Source organism: Miniopterus schreibersii, assembly GCF_964146895.1.
Source record: "Miniopterus schreibersii genome assembly, chromosome: 3".
Taxonomy (NCBI): Eukaryota; Metazoa; Chordata; class Mammalia; order Chiroptera; family Miniopteridae; genus Miniopterus; species Miniopterus schreibersii.
The window spans coordinates 1,680,098-1,699,771 of NC_138103.1; the positions used below are offsets into that span (position 1 = coordinate 1,680,098).

General features: G+C 55.6%; 1 protein-coding gene across 3 annotated transcripts in view; it reads right to left on the minus strand.

Annotated features, from left to right (window-relative positions):
- The window catches only part of HS3ST4 (heparan sulfate-glucosamine 3-sulfotransferase 4), a gene marked incomplete at its 5' end in the record, with an annotated part of 339,633 nt that extends 326,702 nt beyond the window's left edge, over positions 1-12,931 (minus strand). Inside the window, 2 exons of one of the 3 annotated variants that reach the window (XM_081132803.1) lie at positions 12,114-12,376; positions 12,533-12,931. In XM_081132803.1, coding sequence (XP_080988929.1) covers positions 12,114-12,376; positions 12,533-12,931 — 662 coding nt within the window. Of the gene's footprint in view, positions 1-12,113; positions 12,377-12,523 lie in introns of all 3 variants that reach the window. The other 2 variants (XM_081132802.1, XM_081132801.1) reach the window with 2 other exon arrangements.
- Between the last annotated feature and the right edge of the window lie 6,743 nt (positions 12,932-19,674).

Below are 19,674 nucleotides of genomic sequence, written 5' to 3' on the forward strand. Positions count from 1 at the left end.
TAAAATTATTTTTCATATAAAAATCAATATAGGCAAGTGCATCTATATGGTAAAAAAAAAAAAACCTGCACAAGTCATACTCACAACTGAGGCTGAGAAGATACCAAAATCTTGATATCAAAGTACACCCTTCACGAACCAGGTAAATGTTACATGTTCTAAAACATCCCGTGACCTCCTGGAGTAGCTCTGTGTTCATACATACATGTATACACACACACACCACCATCAGCCTTCTCTATTCAGTTCACCCTCCGACGGATCACTTTCTGACATGAGAACAGGAGGTGCAGTGCGACCACACCCCGTGTCACCTCTCTGGCAGACAGCTGACTGTCCCCGGCCCCTCCTCTCCCCTTCATGGGCACAGGGACACTCCGAATGCTCCCCCGACTCCTCCGCAGCTGGACCTGGCCGTGCCACGAAACGTCCCCAACAGAGTGAAGGCTTGCCTAAGGGGACATCTCCTCCTGGACTTCGGCCCTCACTGCGGTCCCGAGGCTGGAAGGCATGTGGCCGAACCCCAGCTCTGACTGGGCAGAGGAGAAAACCTTTGGGGCAGGGACAGGTTCCCACCAGAGGTGATGCTACCCTAGGGGACATTTGACAATGTCTGGAGATGGCTTTGGCCGTTAATATTGGTGAGAGGGCCAAATTCCTGGCATCTGGAGGTAGAGAGAGACCAGAGATGCCCTACAATGCCCAGGATGCCCCTACAACAAAGACCATCTTGGCCCCAAACGTCCTCAGTGCTGAGTGCAATCAGCTTACTCCAAGGCTGCGCCTCTCAACCTTCATGCACCATAATTTGCTAGGAATCTTCTTAAATGTAAATTCTGCTTCGGAAACTGGGATGGGTCCGATTTTCCGCATTTCTGACAAGGTCCCTGGGGGTCAGTGGAGCAACAGGATGGGAAGACGAGACCCTGGGTCCCTGAGAGGTCCCTGGAGCTCCGTCCCCCGCAGCCCACCGCGCACCCCTGTGCCCCTGCACGCAGCTCTGAGCTGGGGCTCCCTCAGTGCGTGGCCACCACGCGGCTCTGCGCAGTGACTAAGGCTTCGTCACATAGCAGAGAAGCCATCGGTCTTACTGAAACCATCGTATGCTGGGTCTCTTGGCGGCAGAAGTCTGGTTGTAGCCCACTAGCATGGTGACCATCTGCAAGCAGTGACCATTTGCATCTAGGCTGTTTGGTGAGAGACGTTAAAGGCCCTGGAGGTGCTCCCGCCAGGAGGGGAGAAGAAGCAAAGGGAAGGAAAAGCCGAGGGGCACCTGCTAGAGGAGGACGAGGAGTGTACCGCTCCTGTCACCAACGGCCACCAGCAGCCCTGGAGATCAGAAGCCCAGAAAGGCCCCCAGAGGCAAAGTCAGTGTCAGCAGGGCTGCCTTCCCCCCGAGGCACAAAGGAAAACCCATTTCCTGTCTTCTTCCAGCTTCTAGAAGCTGCCTGAACTCCTTGGCTCGTGGCCCCTTTCTCGCCTTCAAAGCCAGCGACGGCAGGCGGAGCCCCTCACGCTGCCGTCCCTCTGGCTCAAGCTCTTCTGCCTCCCTCTTCCACTCGAAAGGACCTGTGGTTACACTGGGCCCACCAGATAACCCAGGATAATCCCCACCTCAAGGCCAGCTGTTAGCCATAATTCCATCTGCAACCCTAATTCCCCTTTTCCGCATAATCGAGCAAATTCACAGGTCCTGGGGATTAGGACGGTTATCTTGGGAGCCATTATCCTGCCGTCCATAGTTTAGAAAGTAGGCTAGTCAGGCAGCCAGAGGTGGACATAAATATGCCAACCTGACAAGGAAACACTGACAGGGTGCACAGGACAGAAGACAGGCCAATTGAGGACAAAGTGAGAGCGTCTCTGGTCACCTCCAAAGCTCAACTGCGGGGCAATCCTAAAAAGGAAACGTGCCCTGGAGCTTTTCATGTTCTTAGTGTGAAAGCAGATGCAGCCGTGGCTATGAGTCAAGTGGAAAAGCTGCACAGACAGGGTGCTGGGGAGTCCTGGGCATCTACGCGGTCTGCGCTCACAGGGTCTCATATCCACGGTCTGTAATGTTTCTGTAAATTAAACTTCTTAATCTAACTTTATGATAAGAGTGCTTGTCCTGTATTTCAGGTACTCCCTGGAGTGCAACATTCCAGAAAACCAATTACCAGGGGGATTCATGCAAACGTGCATGGATTAGTAACAAGTAACCTGGGTAGGCAAGGCAGATCCCAGCGTGCCACCATCATCCCGCCCTGCGAAATCACGGGTTCCTAGAGGCTGGCCCCACTGCAGAGAGGAGGGCCAGGGCTCAAAGGCTAAATGCTCACCTGTGACACAAAGCAAGGTAGACGCAGACTCGGCCTCAAATCCTTAACTCCTGGCTCCAAGTTCAGATTTATTTCTCAAAATGCCACAAAGCTCCAAGCAGCCCAAGTGTCCTACGGTAGAGGCACTCAGGCAGTCTGACTCAAACATCTCCCCAGCTGCTGGGACACCCAATCCTCCGCCCTGCCACACGAGGCTTCACCTGGGGGCACAGGGAGAGGTGTACCTCCACCTACAGGGAGCAACAAATCAAGCACAGGGCCTCAGTGTAACAGTTTGATTATTAAGTGGCAATTATGCAGTTTTAATAATGCATTTAGAGAAACATGATCCAGCTACTCCTGGAGCGTGGCAGCCACCATGAACAGCGCCGGCTCTCCTGGATCTCTGGCGGTGACAGCAGCATAGGGCCGAAACCAAAAGCACGTGTTGCAGTGAAGACACCTGGCCTGTGACAGCCGTGATCCTGGGACTGTCACCTGGCTTTGGGACCTCGTTCTCTTCATTTGTTAAAATGGGGTGAGAAAGCAGCGACTTCACCAGGCTGCTGTGCGGGAGAAGAAATGAGACAGCGCCATGCTCAGGAACTTTCGGGGAGACTCTCTAACCCCCGAAGCCACACAGCTCGTCCGAGAGGGTTTCTCCTTACACCCAAAATGACCTTACAAAAATAGCAGAAGACCTGAGAACAATTCTCAGCCAGAGGTACCAAAAGATGTGTTACTTCTTTTCAGAAGTTTTCAGAAGACAACTTAGCACAGAGAAGGCACCCTTTTCATTCATTCATCTGTTGAGTCATAATTAGTGATTAATAAACCATACTGAGTGCCCACTGTGTGCCAAATACTGTTCTGGGCACCGGCAACAAAGAGGTTGGACAAGACCCCCGGACCCATGTAGCGGACCTCGCAGTGAGGGACAGAGGCACTCAGGACGCAAAGGCGAGCAGCCCCTGCTCTGAGGAGCAGCAGACCTTGCTCAGGGGAGCAGGGTCCCAGCGGGACGCGGGGCGGGGCCTTCCGAGGAGCTGAAATCCGAGCCCCCGTCCGAGGGGCAGGTGAGGAGACACCTTCAGCTTAGGGGTCAGGGGGCCAAGTATCCCAGGAGGAGAAAACAGAGTAAAAAGGCTCTAATGCGGGAATGAGCTCGGTCCAGAACAGAATGGAAGCCACTTCTGGGCTGGGACAGGAGCCCTCAGGAGCTGTGCTGTGGGCCTGCCCGGTCTGCAGGCCGGGATCAGAGCCGCTGGAGGGAAAGGCGAGTAAAGACGGCTGGAGGACAGCACCCGTGGGACAAACAGGACCCGCTGCGACTGGGGCCAAACACCTGTGCCTGAACCCCAACTCCACATTCTGAACTCCTTGTGCCTCGGTTTCCTCACCTGTAAAACATGGACGAAACAGCATATGTCTCACCAAGTCCTTGTGGAGACTGAATGAAGCCACTGCTTGGAGCAGAGCCTGGCACACACCCGTACAAAACATGTCTACCTACCGCCACTACTGTTGTCACCACTGTTACCGCAGCTACTGTTACCACAGCTACTGCTGTCACCACTGTTACCACATTGCTACTGTCACTGCAGCTACTGTTACCTCCACTAGTGTTACTACTGCAGCTACTGTTGTCACCGCTGTTACCACACTGCTACTGTTACCACCAATACTGTTACCACCACTGTTACCACCACCACCGCTGCCACCACCACTGTTACCACCACCACCGCTGCCACCACCACTGTTACCACCACCGCTGCCACCACCACCGTTACCACCACCACCGCTGCCACCACCAGTGTTACTGCTGCAGCTACTGCTACCACCGCTAGTGTGTTACCATTGCCACTGTTGCTACCACTGCTACAGTTGCCAGGCCGATACTGTTGCCACAACTGATACTGTCATTGTTTCAGCTCCAAATCTTCATCTTTCTGGTGCATTAAAAAGAACCAACACTTGTCCGATTTACTTTTTGCTTTGTAACAACAGGAGTCATCTATATTTACTAATTTACACCCACTCAGCTGTTAATCCACACCTGGGCACAGTCTTACCACCCCTAAATTTGGGAAATAAATCAATCAACACCCCCCACCAAGGATTTAAAACACAGTTTTTGAATCTGAATAGTAACAGCTGTCTTACCATCCTCTCCCCAAACAAAATGTGGACAGTAAGGGAATGCTATAAACAAAGCCCAGCACTTTGGCCACATTCACGTAAACAGTATTTCAACGCACAGGATCGATCTCAATCTAGCAGCAAAGAGCTCCAGCAAAAAGGGTGTGGGGGACAGAGGGCAGACAGAAAGAAAGACTGTCCTAGAGAAAGGTCTCTCTCCATCTACTCCTCTTTTTTAATGACCCTCCGTCAAGTATTAAAATTTTGTTCTTACAAGTCCCTTGCAATTTTTGCTAAGTTTATTCCTAGTTATTTTGTCTCTTTGGTTGATTCTATAACTAGACTATTTTCTCTTATTATATTTTCAAACACCTTAATAAGTGCTTTGTAACAACATTTCTCTGCTCCATGAGCTCTTTGCTCCTAATAGAGTCATTGGTTACTTCTAGGTTTTCAAAAAAGAGATTTACTGGCAAATGGTGACAATACCACCTCCCACTCTTATTCTTTTCCACATCTGTTAGTTATTAATTCTGAGCAATGGTAAAAAGCAGTGATGACCATGGGTTCTGGGGGTTGCTCTGGAGTTGGGATGTTTCCAGTGTGACAGCACTAAACACGGTGCCAGTTTGGGGAATGACTCTACCTTATTACAGGTTGTACTAAAATCAGAAGTAGATGTTTAATTTAATCAGACATCTTATTAGCATCCATAAAACAAATACTAGGATTTCTCTCATTTACACATATTAATAATAAATCAAACTACTAGATTTTTCTTAAATTAAACCATCCCTCCATTCCTGGAGTGAATCCTACTTTGTCAGGGCCTTTATGACCTTGAATGTAATCAGTTATTTGTCCATTTCTTTGCTCCATGAGCTCTTTCAGATCACTGGCCAGGACTGATTCATGTCTGACCCAGCTCACAATCAATGCATGTCAATGCCCGAATAAACGAATGACTAAAAGAAAGGCATGAACCTCCCAAGTGAACCCTTTGTTCCTCTTCCTGGGTTAAAACACTGAGAGAGATCTTGAGCCTGTCCCAGAGGGGATCTCTGTGTGTTTAATGGACATGTGGTTTAAATTACCCCCACTTCTTCCAGCAACAGAACCCTTGGACCCCCATTCTCTATGGGGGACTCTCATTCCTTATGGTTTCGATGGGACTAGCCCTGCTTCCCTAATCCCACCCCCACCCCCCAAGACGAGCGTGGCTACACCGCCAGCCTGACAGGGCTACAGGACGGCGGCCTTAGGAGTGGACACACGCCCAACTGGGGCCAAAGGCATCTGCAGGAATTTCTCACAGAAGCTCTGAAGCAAAATTATTCCTAAAACAACTGATAAACATAAAATATGTGTGTCTGGGGTTGCTGATTACCACCTTCCCTAAATGTAGTGAAACAACCTATCTGAGCATGAAGCGAGGCAGAGACCAACATGGCAAAGAACGGAATGAAACAGAGATCTGGTGACATCATCTGAGCCCTGGATTCAGCTTTTCCTAAGGCCAATTACCCCTGAAATCCCTAAGTGCATAAGCCAATAAATTACCTTCTTTGTTTACAACAGTTTAAGTTGAATTCCTAACAGTTACAACCAAAAATATCTTTTCCAATTCATGCGTTGCTTTGTTTCCCTGCAAATACGTTTTCACATCCCTAAGTAAAGGTAGAAAAAAATTTTTAAAAGAAGGCAATCCTAACTAGTGAGTGTTTTAAAAAAATAACTGCCTGCTTTTAATTAATGGCAAGATGGGCTGAAAGGTTCCCTCGGTGAATTATAATTTCAGATTGAAATTCCCAAGACAGTGGCCAAGGCGCTTGTTAAACCACAGAAGCCAATGAGATGAAGGGATCACCATAACTGGCCATGGCTCAGTTGGCACGGGGCAGCCACAACCATCGTTAGGCAGAACCAGAGCCTTGGAAACTCTCTGACCCACGGCCCCGGCAACCGCCCCTTCACCCCAAGTCTCCAGGCCGCTCTCCTGACTTGACTGAGAAGTAAACTAAAAATGAATTATGCGAGGATGGCAGGACACCAGTGAAAGCAGCCAAACGCCAAGACGGGAGCTTCACGGGGTCTTCCTGACCAGTCCCGCGTCTCGGCCTCAGCTGGGCAGAAAGCGGGCCCGCGGGGGGCCCTGCCCGCGCCGCATCGTGCCTGCTGCGGCTCCAGAGGTGCGGGCCCGCAGCCCTGCCGCCCCGCAGCTCACCCCGGGCAGACAACCCTGGCGGCAGCCACCCCGTGAGATCAGGCTTGCCGCCTCTGCCAAAGTTCCCAGAGACCAAATTCGGGAATTGGGTTCTGATTACTCTCTGTAGAGCTACTGAAGAGCTGCTTCAGGGTTTGAAATCCCTCCTTCAGACATAATCTTGAAATAAAAGACTATATTCAAATGAAAAATGCATTACAGCTTTCTCTTTGGGGCTTTCAGGACTAATAAAATAAAAGAAGGAAGGAAAGGAAAGGAAGAGAAAAGGAAAGGAAAGGAAAGGAAAATGAAACCCGGGAGGGAAAGGGGAAAGGGGGGAAGGGAAATCTGCCACGGGGCAAACTCTGTGTGCACCGTAAATGCCACTTTGCTTCATCCTCACGAACCCTTTGGAAGTAATATGGAGCCCATTAAGCAGGTGACAAAACTGAGGCTTCGTGACACTAGCCTGTCCAGTGTCGCACAATGAAGGTGAGTGGATTCTGGCTCGAAGCTACAAAACGTGCTCCAAACAATGTTGCTTCCGCTCTGCCTTTTCTTCCCCTGAGTAATACAGAAATTTGTTCTAGAAACGAAGTGTTTTAGTTAGTGAATGGGCAGCCTCTGGAGACAACACAGCTTCACCACCTGAGAAACAAAGATGCGAGAGAGTCACTTAGGTAACCCGACGTCCCGCAGAACCAGCAGGTGGCAAAGCACAGCCTAGAACCCAACTTTTCCAACTCTGACCAGTCTCTTTCGTAAGCGCAATTCATCCCGGATCAGATACTCCTGATGAAAGCGAACAAATGAGAATTTTCCCACCTCCCAGAAAATGTCCCTTGGGAACAAACGGGAAATGTATTTGTGAACTGTCGTTTTCTGCCTCAGTCCCTCCTTCCATCTGCCCCTTTTGCTGTTGTTGCAAATACCTGGGAGGTGTTTCCCAGGCTGCTGCAAGGTCTGGAAAGGGGGACGTCGAATCTAAAGCAGCACGTGTCAGCAACAGCCTGGAGCTGCCCGGGGCGGGTGTGCCGCTTACTCTCTGAAGCGGGTTGAGCAGAGGTTGTGAACTGGTGGCCAGCTGGCGGCACCCAGCCCACAGGTGGGTTCTGCTGGTCTCAGTGCTGGCCCACGCAGCACTTTTAAGAAACCTCATTCTGTTGCCAACATTAAAAACCAGGAGATTTCACATGAAAACCTAATTTCCGCTTTCTCTTACCAAGTGAGAGATCGGGTAACCCTGACGCCACATCTGAGCATGAAGAGCAGATGGAAGCGAGCCGCGGCCGCCCCTGAGAGAGAACACGCACCCACTTCCCCCAGCTCGTTCATGTCCCTCATTTACAGGATCCCCACAGCCTGCTTAAAAGGTTAAGCTGATACGTTACAAAGCCGATCAGTATTAGACTTTTCCCCAAAAACATCCACAGTAAAGAAAGTCAGTCAACATTCTGACAGCTGAGACAGAAGATAAGTAGATGAGACCATGATCTGAGAAATGGAAAAACCGAGTGTGGGCCCATCTGGATTTCTGCTCTAGGATACCCACTAAATTCACAGGCATTATTTCATTTATTCCAACAGTCCTGCAAGGAAGGAATGACTCTCAGATAAACTGAACCAAATGATGATAAATCCGTTATCCAACCAAGAGCATCCGACTAGTACATCACAAAGCCAGGTTTTGAAGCCAGTTTGCCCAGCTACAAACGTCACGCTTTGGAAATGAGAGAACACTGGAAATCCTCGGGCCTTGCTTCCACCTCAGGGCCTTTGCACTTGCTGTTCCATTTGAAAACCTCTCCACCCACATCTTCACATGGGGGGACCTTACTCCATCACTTCACTCTATCAACTCCACAGAGAGGGATCCCTGATTAATTGATTTAAAGTAACTCATGCGTGAGCGCCAATTATTCTTACTTGCTAAGCTCTTGCTACTCAAAGTGAGGTCCAGGGACCAGCAGCTCAGCGTCCCCCGGAAGTCAGGAAAGCACGACCTCAGACCCTCCCCAGACCTGCTGGGTCAGAATCTGCAGGTGAGACCTGTGGGCTGGGTGCAGCCCGCTGGCTGCCAGTTCCCACTGCTCCGCAGGAGCCCGCCCAGTGGAAATAAAATGTGAGTCTCAGGTGTAACTTCAATGATCTAGCAGCCACACTGGGTGGTGTGCTGTGTCCCCCACCCCCGTGAACGTCGGCTCCGGAGCAGCAGGCACCCGCTTCAGCTCTGTCGGTACTTCAGCCCCGGCACGGACATGGTCCTGGGACGTGGTAAACACTGGTAAGTGCCCGCTGGGCGCGAGGCTGGCGGGAAGGACGTGCCAGTGCTCCGTGCAGCAGGGCAGGGCCCGGGAGGAGCTCTGCGGCCGAGCAGACACGGTCAGCTCACCCGCCGCCCACCCAGAAACCCGAGCCAGCTGTTCACCTGGGAGCCACCTGTGAAACAGGGCTGTCGCTGCCACACTCACTCACACTGCGTGCGAGTGGCGCTGCTGGCCACTGTCCTCTGGGCGGCGTGATGGCGACCACAGCGACTGCCCCAGCCATGGGACGCCATGGGTCATGTGTTAGCCATTAGCAGTGAGCACAACCTGAAACCCTGGAGGGTCTCTTCCTGTCGCCCTGGGGCTGGGTGCTCACAGTTACTGTACTGTCTAAACCACGAGGGAAGCCACAGCTCCAGCCGCCTTGTCACTCTGATGAGTTCTGCCGTGGGCCTGCCACGAGGTCCCCTCCCTTAGAGCCGCCTGCATCATCTCGTCCCGATAGGCGATAGGCGCACTGCAGCTCTGCCCTTTCATATGAGAGGGGCTGGGGGCGGGGAGTGCAGGGTTTAACCTACCCCCACACTCCCTTATTAGCCGCCAGCCTGAGTCAGTCCACGAAGGGAGGCTCACATCCCTGTAGCTGTAACACACACGCCCTAATCCAGGCGGCTATCTTGCCCTGAAAATCTGAGGCACATGTTCTAATCCCAAATGTGTTTTTAAATCACATTAGATCAACAGCACAGGAGAAAGCAAAACCCGGATTTAGACACAACTGGAGTGGCACGGAGGAAATAAAACTGCTAGCGCTGCTTAGCCGGATCCAAGGAAAGCCCAGGCCCGCTCTGCTGAGAGCAGCCCCCGTTTCTCCTTGCTACCTCCCTGCGGAAAACACAACCACCAGAAACACTGGCAGAATTGGTGGGCCACTGGGAAGCACACTGAAGAGAAAGGGGAAACAAGTAAGCGTAGAGGAGGATCCAAACCCTGATTAACCTGGGCTCTCATCAGGCAGACAGAAGAGTCAGATTCCAGGCAGGACTTGGGGTGTCGAGGGCAAGTGGAGCCCCTTCAGCACTGAGGCCACCAGTGAAAAAACAGAGGCCCACCAGGGAACCAAGAACAGGGTCCATTCTGTGCCTCTGCCTCCTCTGTGAAGCAGCGAGGATGCCATGCCCGCTTCTCCCACGGAACCGAGAGACAGGAGCCTGAGGAGGAGCTGATGAAAGTCCCACAGGTACCCTCAAAGCGGTGAGGCTGGAGAGTAACCAAGTCGCCCAGCACGCATGGCTCCTGTGGGCACAGGGGCTTAGGGGGTCCGAGCAACAGCCAGGTGTGGGAGGCTGATTCCCTGTGTCTGGTAGATTCTTCCCCAGCACTTCCAGTCACACCAGTAAGCAATACATGGACCCACCACTGGCAAGAGCCTGGGGCAGGGGATTGAGGACACAGAGACATCAGGTGGTCCTCAACTTCCAACCACTTCTCTGCAGTGCAACAGCTGTAAGGCAGCTACTCAACGCTGACACCGAGCCCCAATTCCACAGCGCTGGAGCGGCTTCCACAGCCGAGTCCTGGCAGCCAGGCGGTTTGCGCACCCACTTCTCCAGCCTCCGTGTGAAAGAACAGCGGAAAAGCGGGCACCTCCTATCGTTTCAGTCAGAAAATCCCCCAGACCCCACCACGGGCTTCCGCACAGGCCCTCCACCACACACCCTCCACCAACTTTGCTTTAGGTCGTGGGAATCAAACACCCCCGTCTGTTTCCAGCCGTTGCAAAGCTACCCAAACACAATTTAGAAAGACCTGACCCTTATGTCACCCTCTTCCCCGAAAGGGCATCTGACACCTTTCACAAGATACACAGCTTTAAAATTAGAAGGGGGGGGGGGGGGACAGTTACCCTCATAAGGCCAAAGCTGCCCCCACAGAAGAGGCCAGGACCTTCCTGTACCCCACAATAAACTGAGCCCTCCCCAGACACCATGCGCCTTCTCTGTGGTTGCATTTATCATCCTAACACCTTTTGATGATAACTGCAAACTGGAGTTGTGGCCGGTAATGTGACAGATACCGTTTTCCAGTTAAATTAGGCATTTGCTGTTTTAAGTTTTGATAGGAAGGGGCTGTTTGAAGCCTCCTAAAATATTGCAATTAGTTCTCTGTTGAAACAGATACGATCTTAACAGACACATTTGCTATTTGCTTTAATGTGCTGGAATGTTTATGCCTAAGTCTACTTTTCTCAGGCTTTCAAAGCACCAGGCACGTTTTTGAAAGTGGGGAGAATCAATCACAATATGCACATTTATTACATATTTCTGAGGTTGTTATTTCCAAAACTTTCCCAGGCTGTAACTTAAACTCAGAAAGCCCATCTCTTCCACAGGGAAGCAACTTGTTAGGGAACGATCCTTATTTTGCCCATTGGCTCTGTTAAGATGATAACATCACTTTAACTGACACGGCCTGTGTTTCTGTTTGACAATTGCAATTAATTACTGAGCTGCAACAGAGACGGGGCCAGCCATCCAGATCTGTTTTCCAGAGACACGAGCCGGCGGAAAGAGGGACGGGGACGGGGAAGGAAGCAGGGCGCTGTGCGAGGGGGCACCGCGCCGAGCTGCCTGGAGCCGGGCTAATTCCCTCTGCCCGCTGCGCCCCCAGCCCCTCCGCTCGCCCCGCCGGCCCAGGGGGCAGGAGGGGCGGGCGCCTCTGTCCCGGGCCAGGGCAGGTGCAGGCCGCCGGCACCGGGCACCACTGCCGCCCCACTGGACGCCCCAGGGCGGTGTTCGTCGGCCGGGTGGAGAGGGCTGGGGCCCGAGCAGCCGGGTCTCTGGAGCCCGAACTCGCGGCACCATCTTCCTAACTGCCCCGTTCATTTTGCTCCAACCTGAAAACACTTGAAGTTGGATTCCGGCCACGCAAACGCGATCGAGGGCGAGTCTGGAGACTCCCGGGGACCTCAGGTCCTTCAGCAGCAGAGCCCCGCTGCCCCGCCCGGCGCCCGCGGCCAGGCCCAGCCCCGCACGAGCCCGCGCGGGGCGCCCTGGGGCCGGGGCTGCGACGGGAGGCAGCCGCCGGGGCCGGCGGGCGGGGGTCCCCGCCGGCCTCCAGCCCCGCCGCGCCCCGGGCGGCCCGCGGGGTTCGGGGTTCGCCGGCCCCCCCCCCCGAGCCGCCCGCGCCCAGCCCGGGTCCTACCTGTACCACTCCAAGCCCTTCTCGTAGTTGCGGTCGAAGAAGTGCGGCTCCACGCCCACCGCCCGCACGTCCGGGTGCACGCGGATCGCCTCCAGCAGCGCGCGGGTGCCCCCCTTCTTGACCCCGACGATCAGCGCCTGGGGCAGCCGCCGCTCCCCGTAGTCCGCGGTGCCGGCGGCGCCCGGCTCGCCGCTCCCGTTGGCCGCCCTCCGGCCCGCGAGCTCCTCGTCGGCGGCGCTGGACTCCTGCGCGTCCCGCTCCGGCTGCGCGCCCCGCGCCGCGGTCATCGTCTCGCCGGGCTCCGTGGTCATCTCTCCGGCCACCGTGGTCGTCTCGCCGGGCGCCGTGGTCATCGTCTCGCCGGGCGCCGTGGTCGTCTCTCCGGGCGCCGTGGTCGTCTCTCCGGGCGCCGTGGCCATCGTCTCGCCGGGCGCCGTGGTCGTCTCGCCGGGGGCCGGCGGGGTCCGCAGCCCCGCGTCCCGGGCTTCGCCGCCGGCCGGCCCCCAGCCGTCGGCCCCGGGGGCGGCGGGCTGCCCGCGGCCGGCGCTGTCCGGCGGCGCGGGGGCGCCGAGGCGCGCGGGGGGCGGCGGCAGCGCGGGCGGCGGCGGGCTCGGCGGGGGCGCGGCGGCGCCCGGCGGCTCCTGCAGCGCCAGCGGGAACTGCAGGGCGCCCGAGCCGCCCAGGAGGCTGTAGCACAGGTAGGTGACGGACAGCGACAGCGTGCACATGAACAGCAGCTTGCGCGCCGGCGGCCCCTTAGCCGCGGCCCCGGGCGGCTGCGCGGCGGGCGGCGGCGGGGGTGCGGGCCACGGGGCCATCGCGGCTCCCGGCTCGCGGCGGCCCCCGGCGCTGCCCGGACATGGTTTCAGCCGCCGCCCCCGCCGCCGCCCCGCCGCCCCGGCTGCATGGAGCGACGCCGCCGCGCCCCCGGCCCCGGCCGCTGTCCCGCTGCGCCGGGGGCAAGCCCGGCCGCATGGCCCCTCCCCGCTCCGCCCGCGGAGTCCGGTGGCCCCACCGACCCCCCTCGGCCTCCGGCGAGGGGCCCGCGGGGGGCGCGCGGGCCGGGGCCGCACCTGCTCCGCCCGCGGCGCTGGCTCCTCCGCTCCCGCGGCGCCTGCCTCCGCCGCGCGCCGCTGCGGCCCCGAGTTCCTTCCCCGCTGCTAACTTTCTGCCGGAGAGCGGAGCGGAGCGGCGCCGGGGGAGGGGGCCGGGCGCGCGCCGCGCCGCCGGGGAGGGAGTGCGCCGCGCGCCGCGGAGGGCGCGGGAGCGAGCGGGCGGGGCGAGCGCGGGCGGGGGCGCGGGGCGCGAGCTGGGATCCCCGCGCCGCGCGCACGGACGGGGGTGCTGCCGCCCCGCGCCGCGGCGCCCCCCGGGAGCCGGGCCGCCGCGCTCTCCATCCCGTCCCTGCGCTCTCGGGGGCGCGGAGCCGGCCGCCGCCGGGGCCGCGCGCCACGGAGCCGGGCCGGAGGCGGGCGGGCCCGGGCTTCCCCCCGCCCGGGGCCTCCGGGCGAACCGCGCGCCCCTGGCCCGCCCTCTCGCCCCCCCCCCCCCCCCCGGGCGCCCGGGAGCGATTTCCTCTCCGCGGCCGCTTCCCCATCCCGACTCCCATCTTTCCAGCCTCCCTGTCGGCGCGGAGCCCCTAGTGGGCGGAGCTTTCCCGCAGCCCCAGACCTTCCTGCCCCAAACCTTTTGCCTCCGCCCTGCCACCAGGTGACTGCTTTCTGCCCCGAAAGATGAGGTCCCCTCCTTAACCAGTCACACCCGCGTCCCTTGGGGACATTGCCACCGAAGGAATTCACATTTCCCCGGACTGAAATAGACCGAGACGTCATCGCTCTAAACACCTAATAAACAAACAAGTTGGGCGGCTGCTTCCTGGGCACAGGAGCCCGCCCTGCGCACCCCTGGGCCGTCCCTCCCGGGGCCTGGCTCCAGGGAGTCCAGGTACCCTGCCAGCCACAGCTGGGTGCCCGGCGGCTGCGATGTGGTTGGCATCTCTGGTTGTGTTTGATCACATAGTAGATACAGCGGTTGAAAGAGCATGTATATAATGTCTAAATATTAACTAGATGCCTAGTGTCAAAGAGGAGAGAGAAGTGTTAATCAAATAAGACGGAGAGCCGGGGCTTTCCCCGAGCGAACAGAAGCTCACTGCTGCTCTCAGCTGGACATGCGTTTCCTTCACTGCAGCTTCAGCTCAGATAAAGATTATTCCTTCATAACACATGTTTATGGAGCACTGGAGACCTCTGAAGTGCAGCGTCTGTTGTCCTGTAGCTCACTCGTGGAACTGGGGGTGCTTTCTCGAACCCCACATAGCTGTGTGCCTGTGCTGCTCCTGGGAAGGGCCCACTGGAGCCACGGGGAGTAGGGCTTACCCACCCTGCTTTCCACTCCAGCCCAGCTGAGGGCGGCCAGCCAGGAGGCCCCGGTTACAGCAAAAACTGTCACTGCCAGGGCCATCGCCCTTCCAAGGCCCAGGTACCCGATGCCCAGCCTGTGGCCCGGGGCCCCCAGTACAGACAGTGCCCACTCTCTCTACCCACTCTCTCAGCAATTCAAAAAACCTGTTCTCTTTACTAAAGACGTACTTTCAAATTTGGAAAGGTTTACACAAAATGGTATTAAAATTTAACCCAGAGGTGCCAAACTGAGAGCTTAATGTGGCCGGCACAGTGATATGAAGAAATTTAAAACAGTTGCAATATTGTAAAATTAAGGGCTTTCCCCAAATATATCTCGATATGAGGTTTCTGTTGAAACAACAGATCCAGCAACTTTAGGTGCCCGGTCTTCATGGTGCCCTGTTCTTCGTGGTGCCCACCCAGATTGCCCCCTGCATTTATCTTACTTGCCTGGAGGCTGCTAATGAGGAAACTCCCCAGGATCCCTTTGCCCTCTGGTCCCCAAATAGTCACAGGTGATAAGAGATTCTGCAGGAATGGAGCCCGTTGGTGCAGCTGAGCCCTGCCGCTGATGGCAAGTGTTGGTTTTGTGGGAGAGGCGCTTTGTGGACTTCTCACTCAGGTGGCCGCCTGTTCTTTTTTCCTACTCTTTTTTTAAAATACGATTTTCATTGATTTTTTTTTAGAGAGAGGAAGAGAGAAGTAGAGAGATAGAAACGTCAATGAGAGAGAAACATTGATCTTGATTGGCTGTCTCCTACAAGCCCCCTACTGGGGACAGAGCCTGCAGCCAGGGCATGTGCCCTGACCAGAAATTGAACCAGTGACCTCTTGGTTCCTGGGTTGACACTCAACCACTGAGCCACACCAGCAGGGCTTTTTTTCTACTCTTGATCCAGGATTTTTCTGGGAGCAAGTCCTTAAGAAGCCTATAGGGGCTATCTGCATAGGGGAGCTCAGACTTCAGCAGTCCTCAGTGGGTCTAGAGACTAGAGAGATGTTTTGTTTCCACAGCTAGCACCCATGCTGTCGGACTGTCTTGAGTTTTTATAATATTCCTCTGGTTGGTGTCCGGGCCTCCTGCGTGCCTCATGTCTACCCTCTCTTACCCAGGAAGCTTCCTCTGGCTGCCTAACTAAGAAACTCCAGGGTCTTCCCCTTTGCACTCAGGTCCACTCCCACCCTCCCTATAGCTCACGGTCCTGCCAAACCAGTAAGTGCGTGCCCCCCGAACACACTGCATTTCTCCTTCCCCTGCATGTGGTGAGAGGATGCAGCTAAAACAAAGCTGTCATTTGCTAGCTAAGCGGCTCTCGGACAGGCCATGTCACCTCCCTGCACCCCATTTTCTGTATATATAAGTTGTGGATAAACCTCATCTCAAATTGCTTCTATAAAGAATGAAATTGACTTAGTTTATGCAAAAATACCAGCCTCATGCCTGACATGGTGGCACCAATAACTATTTGAATCTAAGTATTGGCTTGTGCCACACCTGCCCCTAGCTAAACCTTACCCTCGGAGCACACGTGCGTGCCCCTGTGTCCCAGCAGCCCAGCGTGCGAGCTGAGGTTCGCCTTCCTGAGCTGTCAGTAGCACTCATCGTGCCAAGTCAAATGCCTTCTAAAAATTTTTTTTAGGCAATAGAAGCTAACTGGCTAACTTCACTTTTGTTTGGTATTTTATTAAATAAGTTTACTAGAGAGATGTATGATAACTCACATAACTGAAGGGGATTTTTAAAAAATCAACAAACAACAAGAAGCAAACATAGGTTTTGAAAGGACACAGTGTATAAATGTCGTTACTGCCCTTTACCATGTTCTCGGCTGTCCAGAGGCCCACGGAAAGCACATCTTTTCCTGGCCCCTTCAAGTGAGGTGTGACTCCCACACGCTGACTAAGCTCAGGCACAGCTGAGGTTGTCTCTCCCCGGCGGAAGCTGGGGCAGGCGGTGGGCGATGCCCGGGGGCAGTGTATCTCCTGCCTGGCGACTGTGCCGGGAGTCAGGGAGAGCCCGTCTGCGCCGCCATCTAGTTAGTTCCCACGCTGAGTGAGGATCGCGCGGGGCCAGCCGCTGGTGACAGGCAGTGTGACCCAGGAGTGCCCCTTGTTGTTTTCAGCTTCTAAGACTTGGGGGTTGGTTGTAAATATAACACAACCTACACTCTCTGCCTGATGAACACACTCGTATTGTTAATTCCCTCTCCTGTTGACCGAGTGGCTTCAGCAAGCCGACGTTAGGATTCCCTCTCACGGAGGTGATGCGGACAGGCCAGGAGTGCAGGCCGTGCTGGCCGTGTAGACGGGGCCCGTGTCGTGCGCAGGCCAGGAGCCCAGGCCGTGCTGGCCGTGTAGATGGGGCCCGTGTCGTGCGCAGGCCAGGAGTCCAGGCCGTGCTGGCCGTGTAGACGGGGCCCGTCTCATGCGCAGGCCAGGAGTCCAGGCCGTGTTGGCCGTGTAGACGGGACCCATCTCATGTGCAGGTCAGGAGTCCAGGCCGTGCTGGCCGTGTAGACGGGGCCTGTCTCACGTACAGCAAGGGTATTCCCCACCTGTCTTTGGCCTGTCAGTGGAAAGGTGCACCTATAGAAACCTGGAGGAAAAGCTCTGACAAACCAACATGGTGACAAAGACGGACACTATCTGTTTGTGAAAGGAGCAAAATCTAACAATAACGATCGTGAGCGTCCAGAACTTCGCACTGAAAGAGACCCACATGGAAATCAGGAAGCACTTGGAGCCGAGGCGCCAGGACAGAACCTGGGGGGGTCAGGCGATACCGACAAGAAAGATTGGATCTTCAGTGTACTCGCCCCAAAAGGAGACAAGTTAAAGGCAAACGGGCTGCACGTTTACCTCGAGAAGCCAGAAGCAGAGCAAGGGCGTGAAGGCAGGAGGAAGGTGATGAAGCTCAGCACCAACGCTGAGCAGCCACTGCTGTTCAGTCAGCCGCGGACTGAACTGAGTCCCCCCAAAATCCAGTTGTTGAAGCTCTGACCCCCCAAGCAACCATGTCCGGAGGCAGGGTCTTAAGGACGTAACGAAGGAGAAAATGGAGTCACCGTGTTGGATCCCTAACCAGCTAGGACTGTGGCCTCACAGGAAGTCGAAAAGCTGCCCGCAGCCCAGCAGCTGGGGACGGGGCGAAGGGGCCTTGTTTCCTCACACGGGAACCTGCACCCCAACATCTGAGGACGGGGCGAAGGGGCCTTGTTTCCTCACACAGGTACCTGCACCCCAACATCTGAGGATGGGGCGAAGGGGCCCTTTGCAAGCCCAGATAGGGTCCTCACTGGACCCCTGCTGCCCCCTGATCTCAGGCTTCCAGGCCCCAGCATGAATCTTGTGAGACGAATCTCTGGCTTAAGCCGCCGGCCTGTGGTATCCGTTTGGTCCCCGGAGCTACGTTTGTGTTTCAGTTTGTAAGGAGGCTCTGGCACCAGTTCCAGTGTGCGTGTCGGGGGTGGGGCCCACACCAACAAGCAGTTCTCCGGACACCAGCTGGGTGTCCTGCAGGTCAGCTCAGTTCTGACACGCTTTACCCAGAGCGAGCATGAGACGCCGCGGGGAAGGGCTCAGTCCCACAGCACGCCCGCCTCAGCGGCCAGGCGCCCGTCCAGGTTGTCCCCGTGCTGCTGACCCACTGCTGTCAATCAGAGGTTCACACAACTCTCTCCTTGGCTTTGGTGAGTTTGCTGGAGCGGCTCACAGAACTCGGAGGAACCTGTTACTCACCAGATCGCTGGTTTATTAGGGAAGCCACTGGGAGAGATGCGCAGGGCAAGGTGTGGGGAAGGGGCCCGGGGAGTCCCTGCCCTCTCTGAGGTGTCCCTCTCCCTAAATCAGGTGTTCACCAGCTGGAGGCGCTCAGAACCCCGTCTTTTGGGGGGTTTGTGGAGGTTTGTTACGTAGTCGTGTTGATTAAATCATTGGCCGTTGGCGACAGGTTCAACCTCCAGCCCCTCCCCTCCCCGGAGGTTGGGGTGCGGAGCACTAAAAGTTCCAGCCCTCCAAGTATGTGGTTGGGCCCCATCCTTAGGTTAGCACAAGGCTTTCCAGAAGTCACCTCAATAACAAGACACCGTTATTGCTCTTATCACAGAAAAGTCCACAGGTTTTAGGAACTCTGTGCCAGGAACGGGTCCAAGACCAAATATATATTTCTTATTATAAATCAAAACATCACAGTTTAGCTTCTGGTCTTCTCACAGGGATCCCTTAAAGTGAAACAATCACAAAGGTCAAAAGGTACTGGCACGTGACTGGAACCCCACTGGGTCACAGTAACCAGCGGGCCCATCATCTTATCATGTGAACCCACCTCGCAGGCAAGGCCACTCAGGTTTGCAGGCTGCCATCCAACCTCTTCAGGTCTCGGAAGGAGGTGGTCTCAGCAATACTCGCCCCCCTTCCAAGCCGACCCGAGAGACAACACTGTCTCCTGCTCTGGGCCTCTTTCGAGGTGCTGATGCAGTGTGGGACGTCCCTGGTGACGACACCCAGCCCAGGTGTTCGTCCCCTGCCCTCGGGAATGAACCTGTGTAACCAAGCTCTGCGCTCGGAAGGGACGTGGAGTGTGCCGCAGGGCTGGGCTGGACCTCAGGCAGCAGCGCGGGTCCAGCAAGCGCCTCCCTCCACCCAAGCTGGTTGCGTGGGGTGAAGTGACACAGGAGCAGAACTCGAGGGACAGCTTCACCACCAGGCAGTGCAGCTGCACTCTGCTGATCCCCGTTAGCCGGACGGATGGGGTGAAGGCACCTCCTGTTCAGTCAGGCCCTTGGGAATTGTGACACAAGGTGAAAACACAGGGATGGCTTCTTGCTTGGGAACCATCCCTGTTCCCAGCCCTTGTAGTTGCAGCCCTGGTCCCGTGGCCACTGCACCATGTAGGAAAGAAATATTGAGGTGAGTTGGGGAAGAAGAGTGAAAAGGACAATCATCATTGTCCACCACTGGCAAGAACTGGGGTCATACCAGCATCCTTTCCACACCCCCTTTCCCAGATGCACCAGAAAAACAGAAAGCTGAGTGCTGGGGCATCCTTCAGCCCCACTGTGATCACGAGTGTGAGCGCACATTCAGACAGGCATCATTTTTATTTTCATCAGTTGTCAATTGCTTGGTTTCTATTTCTTACTGATTCATAAAACCCT